This window comes from Dryobates pubescens, chromosome 8, assembly GCF_014839835.1.
Source record: "Dryobates pubescens isolate bDryPub1 chromosome 8, bDryPub1.pri, whole genome shotgun sequence".
NCBI classification, from domain to species: Eukaryota; Metazoa; Chordata; class Aves; order Piciformes; family Picidae; genus Dryobates; species Dryobates pubescens.
The window spans coordinates 30,484,060-30,496,539 of record NC_071619.1 but is presented as its reverse complement, the minus strand read 5'-3'; the positions used below and the strand labels follow the sequence as shown (position 1 = coordinate 30,496,539).

At 43.5% G+C, this 12,480-nt stretch overlaps 1 protein-coding gene across 1 annotated transcript in view; it reads left to right on the top strand.

The window, feature by feature from the left end:
- NECTIN3 (nectin cell adhesion molecule 3) overlaps window positions 1-5,356 on the top strand; it is a 48,146-nt gene extending 42,790 nt beyond the window's left edge. The window contains exons 7-9 of the mRNA XM_054163452.1: window positions 307-388; window positions 4,244-4,306; window positions 4,832-5,356. Of these exons, the coding sequence (XP_054019427.1) occupies window positions 307-388; window positions 4,244-4,306; window positions 4,832-5,008 (322 nt within the window). The 3' untranslated portion in view covers window positions 5,009-5,356. The remainder of the gene's footprint in view (window positions 1-306; window positions 389-4,243; window positions 4,307-4,831) is intronic.
- The last annotated feature ends 7,124 nt before the right edge of the window (window positions 5,357-12,480 follow it).

Sequence of the window (12,480 nt, the reverse complement as noted above, 5' to 3'; positions counted from 1 at the left end):
AGCCTCTAATCCTACTTGGAGTGTGTGTGGAGTTCGGCCTGCTTGGCACTTTATAGGATAAATAACAATAAATAACAATGATAAATAGCAAATTACAGGCAGTGCTTTTCAATAGGCAGTGCGTGACTGAGTTATTGCCAGTGGTGGATGTTACCCTTGCAATATTTCACGTGTGTCATTGGTGACTGAAAGTGATTTGTCCCTGAATGTTGAGTGTTGGATGATTTTTGCAGCTAACATAAAAAATATCTGGCCTTTCAATTGGACTTCACAACACAGCATGTTGTATTTCATTCTTTATTACAGGATTGATCTTCCACCCACTCATAAACCATCCACCTGTGAGGAGAGAGCATTCTCTGTGCCACAGAAAGAAGCTATGCTTCAGGTAAGTGTTTGTGTACAGCTTATGCTGGTTTAGTCAGATTTTGCTTCTCTAGCAATGATTAGCTCACAGCCAAGAGGTTTCTCAGCACGTGTCATACCTGAATCTTACATCTTTGTTGCTGAAGTCTCAGAGGTGAGGAAACTGGCAAATGGATCCCTTTTGTATCTATAATAGTGTTTGACAGACTCTGGTCCTCTTGAAGCAGAACAAGCTGCAGCTGAAGTTCTGCAATGAAGAGAAGTACACAATTTTATAGAAGAGTCTTCACAGAGGGGGACAAGGGACTTGAAACAGCATCTTGCTTACTAGTAGCAGCTGCTGGTTTTTAAGCTGATAAAGACTGAATGATGGGAGTATGCTGGAATTTGGGCTTTGGTGTGACTGCTTGTACTGGAGTATGGGTTTGATTCCCAGTGCAAATCACTAAATCACTTCTAAATGCTTGTAGTTATGTAGCTTATAATTTTATCTTGTTTCTTAAGTATATCAGCAGCAAAGGACTATCAGTTCTGTGACAAATACCTGACTCTCCTAGAGTGCCTTCAGGGATTTTTAGTGTATATTGTATTGGTCTGGTTTTTAGAGTCAGGTTGCCCAGGGAAGTCGTGGATGTCCCCTCCCTGGCAGTGTTCAAGGCCATGTTGGATGGGGCCTTGAGCAACCTGGTCTGGTAAAAGGTGTCGCTGCCCATGGCAGGAGGATTGAAACTAGATGATCTTGGAGGTCCCTTCCAACCCAAACCATTGTATGAATCCTTTGCAGAGCTACTCAGACAGTGCATACCTTATTCTTTTCTGTCTTAGCATTCTGCTGGGTTTGAATTGTTCCTTGGGTTTGCTTACTGTGGCTTCTGTCTGTGCATACATAAGAACTGAGGAAAGTTGGAGCTGACTGCAGTCTTGGAGCATATAACCAAATGTTTTATCTAAATGTATTTTGTAAATAAAGACCCTAAACAGAAAGAATGGAATGCTTCTTCCCTTCACACTGGATAAATACAGTTTTAAGCTGTTTAGGGAAAGGGAGGAGAGAGCTTATTTATTTCAGGCTAGATGTAAACTGTGCTTTATTTAAAATAATGGATGCTGGCATTGTTACTGCACCTGTTCTTTCTCTCTTCTGTGGAACTCCAAAACTGGAACTGCTAGAGCAGGAGGCTGCCTTTCTAGCTGATAGTGCCTGTAATCAACACATACTGTTATGCCTGAAGGAAGTGACAAAAAGCTGGCTTTAGCCAGGAGATGACTGGTTGCATTTGTTTGGTGTAACAAGCCAACACTTGGATAGCTGTACGAGAGGTAAAAGCAGCACGTTAGCAGCCTGTCTTCTTGTGTTTGACTAAAAAGTCTGTGCAAGCCATGGAACTTCTGTTCCAAATGCTCATTGAACTGCAGTGTCTGGTCCTAAATGAGAGGCATGCTGGTGAGCCTCTCTAGGTATTTGAGAGGTAAGCTTCTGGTGTGACTACATTGTCAGCAGCAAGGCGTGATCAGGTTCAGTCACAGTGCAAGTATCTGCCACGAATCTGAAGTGTAAGAACTGGCCTGAAACTGTTCTGGATGCACTGTGCAGCATTTTGAATGGTGTATAATATCTGGTGCAAAAATACTTTAAGAGGATGTACCTTTTCATGCAGCATGAACACTTTTAAGTTTTATATTGGAGATCAAGTTCAGCTTCTTGAATGATGAGGGGACTTGCAGCATCTCTCTGACTGAGAATTGGGACTTTTAGTCTGGAAAAGAGAAGACTGAGTGGGGATCTGATTAATGCTGATCAATACTGAAAGGGAGGGAGTCAGGAGGATGGGACCAGTCTTTTTTCAATGGTGCCCAGTCGCAGGACAAGGGGTAATGGGCACAAACTTGAACACAGGAAGTTCCATGTAAACCTGAGGAGGAACTTTAGGGTGCTGGAGCAGGCTGCCCAGGGAAGTGGTGGAGTCTCAGTCTCTGGAGACATTCGAAACTCACCTGGACACATTCCTGTGTGACTTTCTGTAGGTGAACCTGCCTTGGCAGAGGGATTGGACTCCAGAGGTCTCTTCCATCCTTTACCATTCTGTGAAGTGATAGGCTGCACACAGAGATGCAAAGTCACAGGAGAATGAAATGCAACAGTGTCTTCTGTATACACACACTGCCGACTGAGAGAGGATTTGAGTCAGTTTAAGTTGATGCTGCTAAGATGTTAATGCAACCTGCACATTTCTCACTCTGTATGATTATTGTTCAAATCATGCACGTCACCTTTTCTTTCAGATCTTGCAAAGTATTCCAGATGTGACTGCATGAGCCTAAATACTGTGTCCAGTTCTGGGTCCCTCAGTTTAGGAAAGATGTTGAGCTGCTGGAACATGTCCAGAGAAGGGCAACAAAGCTGGGGAGGGGTTTGGAGCACAGCCCTGTGAGGAGAGGCTGAGAGAGCTGGGGTTGCTTAGCCTGGAGAAGAGGAGGCTCAGGGGAGACCTTATTGCTGTCTACAACTACCTGAAGGGAGGCTGTAGCCAGGTGGGGATTGGTCTCTTCTCCCAGGCAACCTGTGACAGAACAAGAGGACACAGTCTTAAGCTGCACCAGGGGAGGTTTAGGCTGGATGTTAGCAAGAAATTCTTCCCAGAAAGAGAGATTGGCCATTGGAATGTGCTGCCCAGGAAGGTGGTGGAGTCACCATCCCTGGAGGTGTTTAAGAAGAGACTGGATGGGGTGCTTGGTGCCACGGTTTAGTTGATTAGATAGTGTTGGGTTACAGGTTAGACTCATGATCTCAAAGGTCTTTTCCAATACTTATCTATTCTAAATCCTCCTCTTTGTGCTCCAGTAGTCAATATTTAACTACTTTTTACCCACATCGGATTAAATGGGTGTTGGTATTAAAGCAAAGGAGGATGTTGTAGACATTTCATAGTGATGGATAGCTGATGTCTTGTATAGTTACTCCCTCAGATATGCAAGCTTGAAGTATACACCAGTGTTTGCATGATGGTGTTAAATAAGCTGCATAAGTGTATGAGTACAGTGTGATTGAGTACTCACTGTAATTTCTCCATACTGGTGTTTGAAGATGCCAGTTTGTGTGAATCTTAAGAACTAAATAAACACAGTTCACTTGTGGCTGTAAAAGAGTGAGGCAGAAGTACAAAACACAAGAAGATTACATGGAGTAAATTAAAACAGGAAGTGTAAATAATTTTACTTACCATGAAGACCATGGGCTCACCTTTCTTAACTGTTTTAGCAACAAAGCTATTGCTTTTGTCTGTGTTTTGTCTGGCAGCTGAGTTTTGAGTTGACTCAAGGGGAAGCTGAGCAGTGGAAGAAATCCACTGACTTAAAGAGGAATTCCTCAGTTGTGTATTAAAGGCACTAATTCAGGCAATCCTTTCATTAACTAAGATTAAAAAGGGTGACATTTAGATATTCTCTGTCCCTCTCAGTGGAGTTCTAAACCACAAGCTCCTAACACTTCTACACTCAGTAGTGTGTTAAAAAATTCTGTTTCAGTTAAGCACTGTGGTGCCAGAACAGACTCAGAATTTACCTGCATGATACTTGTGAAAGCTTTTGGGTTTTACTTTGTTCTGAGCCTGTGGCATGTCTAAAAACAATGTCACATTAAAATAAAGCTTTTCAGTCTTTCTCAAACATGCTTATGCTTGAATAAACTCAAGATTAAACGTGTAAATGACACTTAAGTGGACAACAGCATCTTTTTTTTTCTGCTTGTTAGAAGTATTCTGCAAGGTAGTGAAGACAAGGCAGAGAGCATTTGGCAAGGATGAGCATTTGTGTCAGATAAGGCTGTTCTACAGGTTGAATTTTTACTTCTTTCCACTGTGACTTTTTTTTCTTTCAGAAAGAACATTTTGCTTTGCAAAGCCAGTGCAGAGAGAAAGAGACTGGAGACTTGCACCACATGGTAAATAACAAGCTGAAGCTGGTTCACAGTGCTGATGGAAGCTTTGATTTAGGCTTCTCCCTTACACTAAGTTTATAAGGATGTTTTCCATCCTGGTCACTGACTGTTGGATGTGTGGGTTTGCTGTCCAGGAGCTGGAAAGTGTCAATATCATTGTAATATTCTGGATTAACTAGGGAGCTTTGACTACTTTAGGTACCTAAACAGTACAGCTCTGAAGTTCTTACTGAATAACATGTCTGTCAGCATTCCTGTGCTTTATTTTCATAGTTTGTGATTTGCTTTTTAGATTTATTTGGCTTTAAATTCTAACTTCCTTTGGAACAAATGTATGAGGTCTACTCTGAACAGATGCTGGCACTTCTGTCATGTCTTCTAGTGATTGGAGTGTTTAGGTTCTTGATTGATGGCACTGTTTGGGAGGTCATGCAGCTTTTATTTTGCTTAAAGCCTTAACAAGAATGAGAATTGCAGAGTCTGTGCATGACTGTGAAACTGATTGCTGCTGCTTCAATTTGTGTTTAGAAAGCTGTGAATGGAAGGCAACTTACTTGTGAGACTGAAGAGCCCCAGGAACAAGAAAGTCTCCAGCAAATGTATCCTGTTTACCAGCAAACCTACTACAAAAACTGGAGCAGCAGATACTCACAGAACTCAGGACCTGGAAGAGTCTACATCAACCCAAGGGAGCATTATGTATGATTCTGTACCAAAATGTCTCGGCTTTTAAGACAGGAAGGTTTTGATACATGATGACTCTGACCAATGTGACTTGTTGCCTTTCATCTCAAAACTAGTTGGTCTGTTTTCCTGTGGGAGGAAATTGCATGGAGAATTGTTTATAGGGAAACCCAATGGTATTTGAGACACCTTGGCTTCTAGTGTTGGCTATGTACTTGGTTTTGTAGTTCTATCACCCTGCCGAAAGAGGAGAGCTGTGTAGCTGCTTTAACCTTCGTAGCTGTAAGATGTATCTGTGAGATGGACTGGCATGTGCCACACTGTGGGTAAGCTGCTTCCCTGCTTATCTCTGGAAGCATTCTCTCCTTGAATGACCTCACCTATGTAACAGTGAGTAGATGTGGGCAAGGAAGCTGAATCATAAGCAGCCCCGTGCTGAGAGTTTTCTTCCCTTGTTTTTTCATCCTAGCTAATTTGGGATAGTTACTGTTTTGACTGGCCTTCCCTACTGCTTTCTCCACTATCTCTACCTCTGCCAGTCAAATGAGCAACTAGGCTACCTCTCAAATACTGTTTCATAACCTGTGTTCTATATCTTCCTACCTTCTTAAAAGAAAAGCAATTTCTTTACATCAGAAACTTGCTGGTTTATATTGATTCCGGCTGTCAGTTGATGTACTTGCTGGTTGCAGTGTCACAGCAGATCTAGATGAGAGCTGGTTGGAGGAAGCAGATGACTGCATAGGCAAAACTTCCTGATAGTGTTTGATGTGGAGCTGCATCTCATCTACAAATTGCTATGTAGCCATTTTTCCAGGTATGACTCCCATGCTAAGTGTTGCTGAGTTTGGCTTTTTGGGTAATAAATGCATTTCATGTTCTTTGGTTTCTTCTCAGTTGGCAATAAAAACTGCCTATGGTGTGTGCTTAATGTCTTGGCAAGAAAAGGAAACCTTCAGTAGACTTCAAGTAGTTTTCAGCACTGTTCTTTAATCTTAACCAGTAATGTGAAGTAACTGGAAAATCTCCTGATGATACCAGTGTCCCACATGACATTTTTTGAATGTGGGGTAATGCTTGAAAATTTTGCTCAGGATCTTCTTAGGAAAAAGAAGTTTTCCTTTGGGATAATAAAAAAAAGTAGTTAGCAAGTGGAAAAAATTTGTATATAATGGCTTAGTGCTGAAAGGAGCTCACAGGACAATCTTAAAGCATTTTAAGACATCAGGAAGGAAGACACTGATTAAAACTTGCTGGAGAACCTTAAATGGCTTGTATGTATTTTTCTACTTAAGTGTATCTGGCCACAGGAGTACAGAATAATGATTTTCCATCAGATGACCTGAAGACAAGACACTGAGAAGAATGGCTGTGTCACACTCAGCTGGCTTTTGTTACAGAATTAAACATCACTGCTCTGTTGCTGGAGTTTTCTCTGTAGATAATCAGATCTTTTTCAGGTGGAGTCATAGCTGGAGAATCAATAACATTGAAAACTAGTCTGGTGAAGTGTGTTGCAGGCAGGATGCTGCTGCAGTGCCTGTGTTCAACCTGCACTCATGTCCACCAGAATGAGAGTTGCTGAGACCTCTCTCCACACAGGACTAGGTAAACAGTTCCTGTTTGCAGGTAGCAGCAAGATGATGACTTGGGTGCACCTGTGCTGGGTACTACCAGTAGGCACTGACTGTTCTGTGGCCAAGCAGCTTTCTCTTACAGGATGTGGATAAGGCTAGCAACTGAAGGAATGGCAAGTAAAAAGTTGGAGAGAACCTGTTTCTTTGGAGCTTTCTTTGAAGCACTGTCAGCTTGCTTTTCTCTTAAGGACTGGGCATGTTCATGTAAACTAAGGACTGCTTTCAACTTGAAAGCCTCCTGCGTTTCAGACCTAAAGGGCTTGTGTGCCCCAACAAGATTTTTGCTCACTAATGTCAGTTAAGCAGCTAACTCTCTCCACAAGCATTGCCTCACCCATCCTCACATAACTGCAGCTCCAAGAAAGACCTTCTACCAGAGCATGAGAGGTAAGCAGTGTCTTGGCCAAATGACCAAGAGAATAGAGTGACAGAACACTGAGATGAGCTACACTGCTTGGTAATTTCTCCATATCACTGAGCAAAACTTCATACAAAAATACTTGGAGATAGGGTATGGGGTGGTTCAAAGCAGTGTTACTGTGATGATGCTTCCACATGTACCTTCATTGCTGTGCAGTGTGACACTGAGCAGGTGATCATTCCAGTTCCTTATGTGTTGGCAGACGATGCAAACAAAACCCTTTGTGTTCAGACCTCTTCTACTGCTGTTGATTTTTATCTGCAGATACATTTCATTGTTTGAAGAGTTGGCATTTTTGAGGGAGAGGGAGGAAAAATGCTATCAACTAATCTATAATTGTAAAAATAGCTTAAAAAAAAGACTAGTGTAGGCCATCTGTGCTGCTCCAGTTAGGTATCAACAAGCTGCAGAAAGAGCTTGACTTGCAGACTACCCAGCAGCAAGTAGTTTGCTCTACAGTCCTTAGGGAAATATTATCCTGTTGATTGCCTGTGAGAAATGGTTTCTTTGTGAATCTATTCAGGGACACTTAGTGCATTAGCTTTATCAAAATGTTGCTTGTAGCCTGAAGTGTGGCTGGTTTTTTTGGGGAAGGGATTGGGCATAGAATGCTCTGAAGAGAACAGGACACAAAAACATGCCTTCTGGTTAGGATTCTCCCACAGAATGGATTGCACATAGAGAAGGAAATTTGATCTGCCCTTTTTAAGATGTAGAAAATGTCCCCCCTCTTTTTTATTATTATTATTATTATTTTTGTACTATTCCAAATATTTGTATTTTGATTTGAATAAAAACATTATTAAAAACCAGAAACTTCTCATCTGTTGTTGGGATTTAACTCTTCTGAAGGTCTGGAAAACACATCCACTCTCTTGGTGATGTGTTTTCCTCCCCTCTTTGGGTGGATATGCAGAGCACGTGGACTGTGTCCTAGCAGTACCACTTTTGACTGCCTGTGATGCTGGATGCTGACATGAGATGTTCTTTCAGTACTTCAACAGCTTGCTTTAACACAGGGCATGCAGTGCTTTGTGAAAATCCAGCACTCAGGCAGTCTGACCCCCCAGAATCCCTGTCTGGGGAGGCAGGAGTGGAGGGGAAGAGCAGCAATTCACATTGCTAGCTTTGAGAAATGTAAATTGCCCTCTGCTTTATAGTCTACAAGCTAGTCTAATGGTAGAAAAATACAGGATTTAATGTTTGGGGTGTGTCTGAAATGGTTATGGATGTAATACAAAGGAAAGCTAAGAAAATGTGCTAGCTGAAAGGGAAGCAATGAGATTATTAAAGGGCTGCTTGCTGTTAGATCCCCAAATGATCTAGCACTTTGTGTGTCCACCTCAAGGAAAGCCCAGTGAAAAGGTGTTGTAATGCATGGAGAGTGAATGTTTCCACTCTTGGTGTTAGCTGCTTTCTGGCAGTGCTGCTGGTTCCTTCACTGTGTGATACAGGTTTGGGTGCAGACTGCTGTGTTGCATAGATGAGTGCTTAAAATATGGTAGGGTAAGTTCTTTGATGCTACAGACCTAAGTTACCTTCTCTGATCCACTGTTTGAAGACCATGCATGTGAGTCTGTACTAACAGAGCAGATGAAATTGTTACACTTTAGAGGTTACTGATGGGGAGAGCTAAAGCTCCAGGGGAGGAAAGGGAAAGAAAAAAAGCCCTAGCCTTGGTATTTCTTAACTCAGTTGCCAGGTGGGAAGTGGTATAGAGGCACTTGTCCATTGGTGGTATTGGAACACTGGGCTTGGCTTTTGGAACCACGTTTCTTTCCAACAGCAAAGCTCATGCTTCATTGCTGATTACTTACAACAACACCTCCATGTTATCAAAACATTAAGTTGGCTATTGATCAAAGCCTGTGTTTTCAGTGCTGACAGCTGTGTAGAAAACTCCTCCGTTTCTGATGTGTCCTAATAGCACGAGGGATCTGGTGAGCTTGGATGTTGATGTTGTAGGATATAGCAGGGTATCCAAAAGCCACAGTTTGGAGGCAAAGTGAGAGATTCAAAATTGTCACTTTGAAATGTGTTACTAGGGAATCACATCCAAGTTTCACCATCTGTTTAAGGCTGAGTCTGTATAAATAGCTGTCTGCCAGTCCATCCGAAGATGCATGGAAAAATCCAAAGAGAATTGGAGGTGCAGTGCTGCTGGTCAGGCTGGAGTGCATGACTTGCACAGCATCTGCAATTTGTCCCAGGGTCTGTGATTGCCTGGCCTAACTCTTGAGTGATTTTCCCATTTGTGGGGTCAGTTGTAAGATGCAGAGGAATGTAACAGAATGTCAGCATCGTGCTGCAATACTGCTGCACCTTTTCAGATGAATTTTGTCTCTTTGAGCACAGCTTTTCCCTGCTTTTTCCTGTCTGAGAGAGCAGTGCATGTGCTGGGAAATTGCTCAGACTGAACTGAGGCACACTTTTTGTCTCCCAAATTGCAAATCTTTTGAAAAACCCATAGATGAAATTCTAATGTCATGAGCTGGTGTTAAACCTTTTCAAGAGAGTCTGGGCTTCCTTTTAGCTTTTGTGAAAGGTGCAGCTTTATTGTGAAGTGAAGCATTGCTGCTTCTCAGGATTTTGCATAAATTCGGAGTAGCAGATTGCAGGGGGGTGGAAATGTCCTGGAAGTGAAATAATTTTGGTTGATTTCTGTCCTGCTTCAGCATCCTCCTGAACTCATGTATTTACCTGCAATAGCTCTCTCTCAAATATATTCAGCTGGGACTTCTCCTAAGAGCTCACAGATTGTCCTGAATTTTTTTTCAATGTATTTTGTTGCTGATAAATTAAAATAATAACAGAGCCAGAGACTAGATCTCTCTTTAGCTGTAGTGAGTGTGTCTTAGGACGCAAAGGAGAGCCAAGATTAGTGTTTTGCATCAGAATGAGCCACCCTCAACAGCCTAAAACGGTGCTGCAGCAGCCTGTGCATTGCTGTGTGGTGTGTTCTGGCATAGGGCAGTAGCTGTGATGCAGCACAGTAAAATGTCTCTGTGTGAAGTCAATACAGAACATCAGGTGGCTTTGGTTGGTGTGTCACCAGATTGTGCTGACCTGAATGCATCTTGCTCATTCCACAAATCCCTGCTGAAGAGAGAGGGGCTCCCAGTCATCTGCAGGCTCCTGTGTTTCCAAAGCTAACCATATGGAGGGGACTGTAATTAAAGGATGCCTGCTTTGGCAGGTGCTTGCAGTCCCAAGTAACTAAAGATGCACTGAATACTTCAGGAATTGCCTTAAAAAAGAAAGATCCTCTTGGTGGACACAGGAAAAAAAATGATAGGATGCTCTTCTCAGACTTGCCTAGGGTGCCAGAACAGCCACTGGAGACCAAGCTGATGGATGGAATTTACAAGCAGAAGGAAGGGTTTCAGGGAGGAGAAACAAAACCAAACCCAAACCAACCGGGGTGGGGGGGAGTAGAGCCTTGCCTTAGGTTCAGTGTGTGCTTGCTTTATTTGGGAAGTTTTTGCCACCTGTAAGTCACAGCAAGAGACCTGGCAGCTGCTTTCTTGTACTGGAAGGCTAAGAGTAGAACTGTAGAACTTATGGTGAGGGTGGTGAGACACTGGATCAGGTTGCCTTGGGAGGTTGTGGATGCCCGCTCTCTGGAGGTGTTCAAGGCCAGGTTGGATGAGACCTTGAGCAGCTTGCTCTAGTGGGAGGTGTCCCTGCCCACGGCAGGGGGTTTGGAACTGGATGATTTTTAAGGTCCTTTCCAACCCAAACCATTCTATAAATCTGTGAGATGCTGAGGTTGGAAGAGAGCTCTGAGATCCTAAGGCTGCCTGAAACTGACAGTGCAAACAAGCCTGTGAATGATGTGAGGGACAGAGGAAGGGGGACAGGGAGTAGCTTTACATTACCAGTTAAACATCCCAATGCCCAAGCAGACCTCTGTTGGATGCTCCCTTAGGTAGCATTTGTGAACCTGTGGAAAATGCTGTCTGAATTGGCAGCAACAAATTAAAGTGTGGCTGCTGAATTACCCAAGCTGTCAGTGAAATCTGAGAGAACCCAGGCTGCTTGTAGCTTTGGGTTTACCAGATCTTTGTGTCTCTCAAGTCTTACAAAGTGCTTACTGCAGCTCTGCTTTTTTGTGTGTGTGTCTAGTTTCAGATATTTGATCTGTAGGAAATATGAGAAAGTGGTGGCCACACTTCCCAGACAGCTGAAATGCTTTCATCTTCCTGATTTAGCTGATGGGTAGATCAAAAAGCCAGGAAGGCAAAACATTTTCCTATTGCTACAAGCGCTTGAGCTCTGAGATGTTGGTGAATGGGAGAGGTGTGTGTGAAGAGTGTCCTGGTGCAAGCTGCACTATATGGCATGCTAAACAACTGAAAAGTAAGATTAGAATCATAGAATTGTTAGGGTTGGAAGGGGACCTCAAGGATCATCCAGTTCCAACCCCCCTGCCATGGGCAGGGACACCTCACACTACATCAGGTTGCCCAGAGCCACATCCAGCCTGGCCTTAAAAACCTCCAGGGATGAGGCTTCCACCACCTTCCTGGGCACTTCAGGCTGTGAAGGTAAGCTGCCCACTGGCACATCCAGCTGCTCTCACATTCCCTTGCCCAGCCTGGCACTGCTTCATCTGTAAAGATGAAATTTTGGGACAGACCATTTCAATACCTGGCAGCTCTACCAGCTGGGCACTGCTGGACCTGCTGAGTGCCAGCTTACAGGTGTATTGGGTAACTCCACACTATTTACTCTTCAGATGGATTGTCTCCAGCTTGTTTCCTTTCTGGTGCCATGGTTAAGTGCCTGTTGGTGCACCTGTATACAGCAGCTGTGCTCCTCCCTTGCCCTTCACTGGGCTGAATGAGAGCAAGATGAGTTCTAATGCGGTAATGCCATGCTATTGGATGTAGCCACCTCACAGGCATAGTTTCTGAAGCTTCTTCTGTGTCCTGCTGTGTTGTGAACACTTAGACTTTCAAATCTCATACCAAATACCCTGTGAAATCTGACCCAACATCCATGCTGTAATCAGTACTGTTGTTTAGGAGGTAATGATGTCTCAGGGGGCTAGAGCACAGCTCTCATGAAGAGCAGCTGATGGAACTGGGGTTGTTTAGTTTGGAGGAAAGGAGGCCTGGGGAGACCATTGCTCCCTGCAACTACCTGAAAGGAGGTTGGAGCCAGGTGGGTGTCATGGCCTTCTCCTGAGGACCACAAAACAGTTTCACGTTGTACTGGGAGGTGAGGCTGGGGGGATGCAGGTTGGATGTTAGGAATACTTTCTTCATCAAAATGATTAAGTATTTGACCAGCAATGGATGTAAGCTGCAGCACAGGAGGTTCCACCTCAACACAAGGGGGAACTTCTTTATTGTAAGGGTCACAGAGCACTGGAACAGGCTCCCCAGAGAGGTTGTGGAGTCTCCTTCTCTGGGGACTTTCAAGGCCTGTCT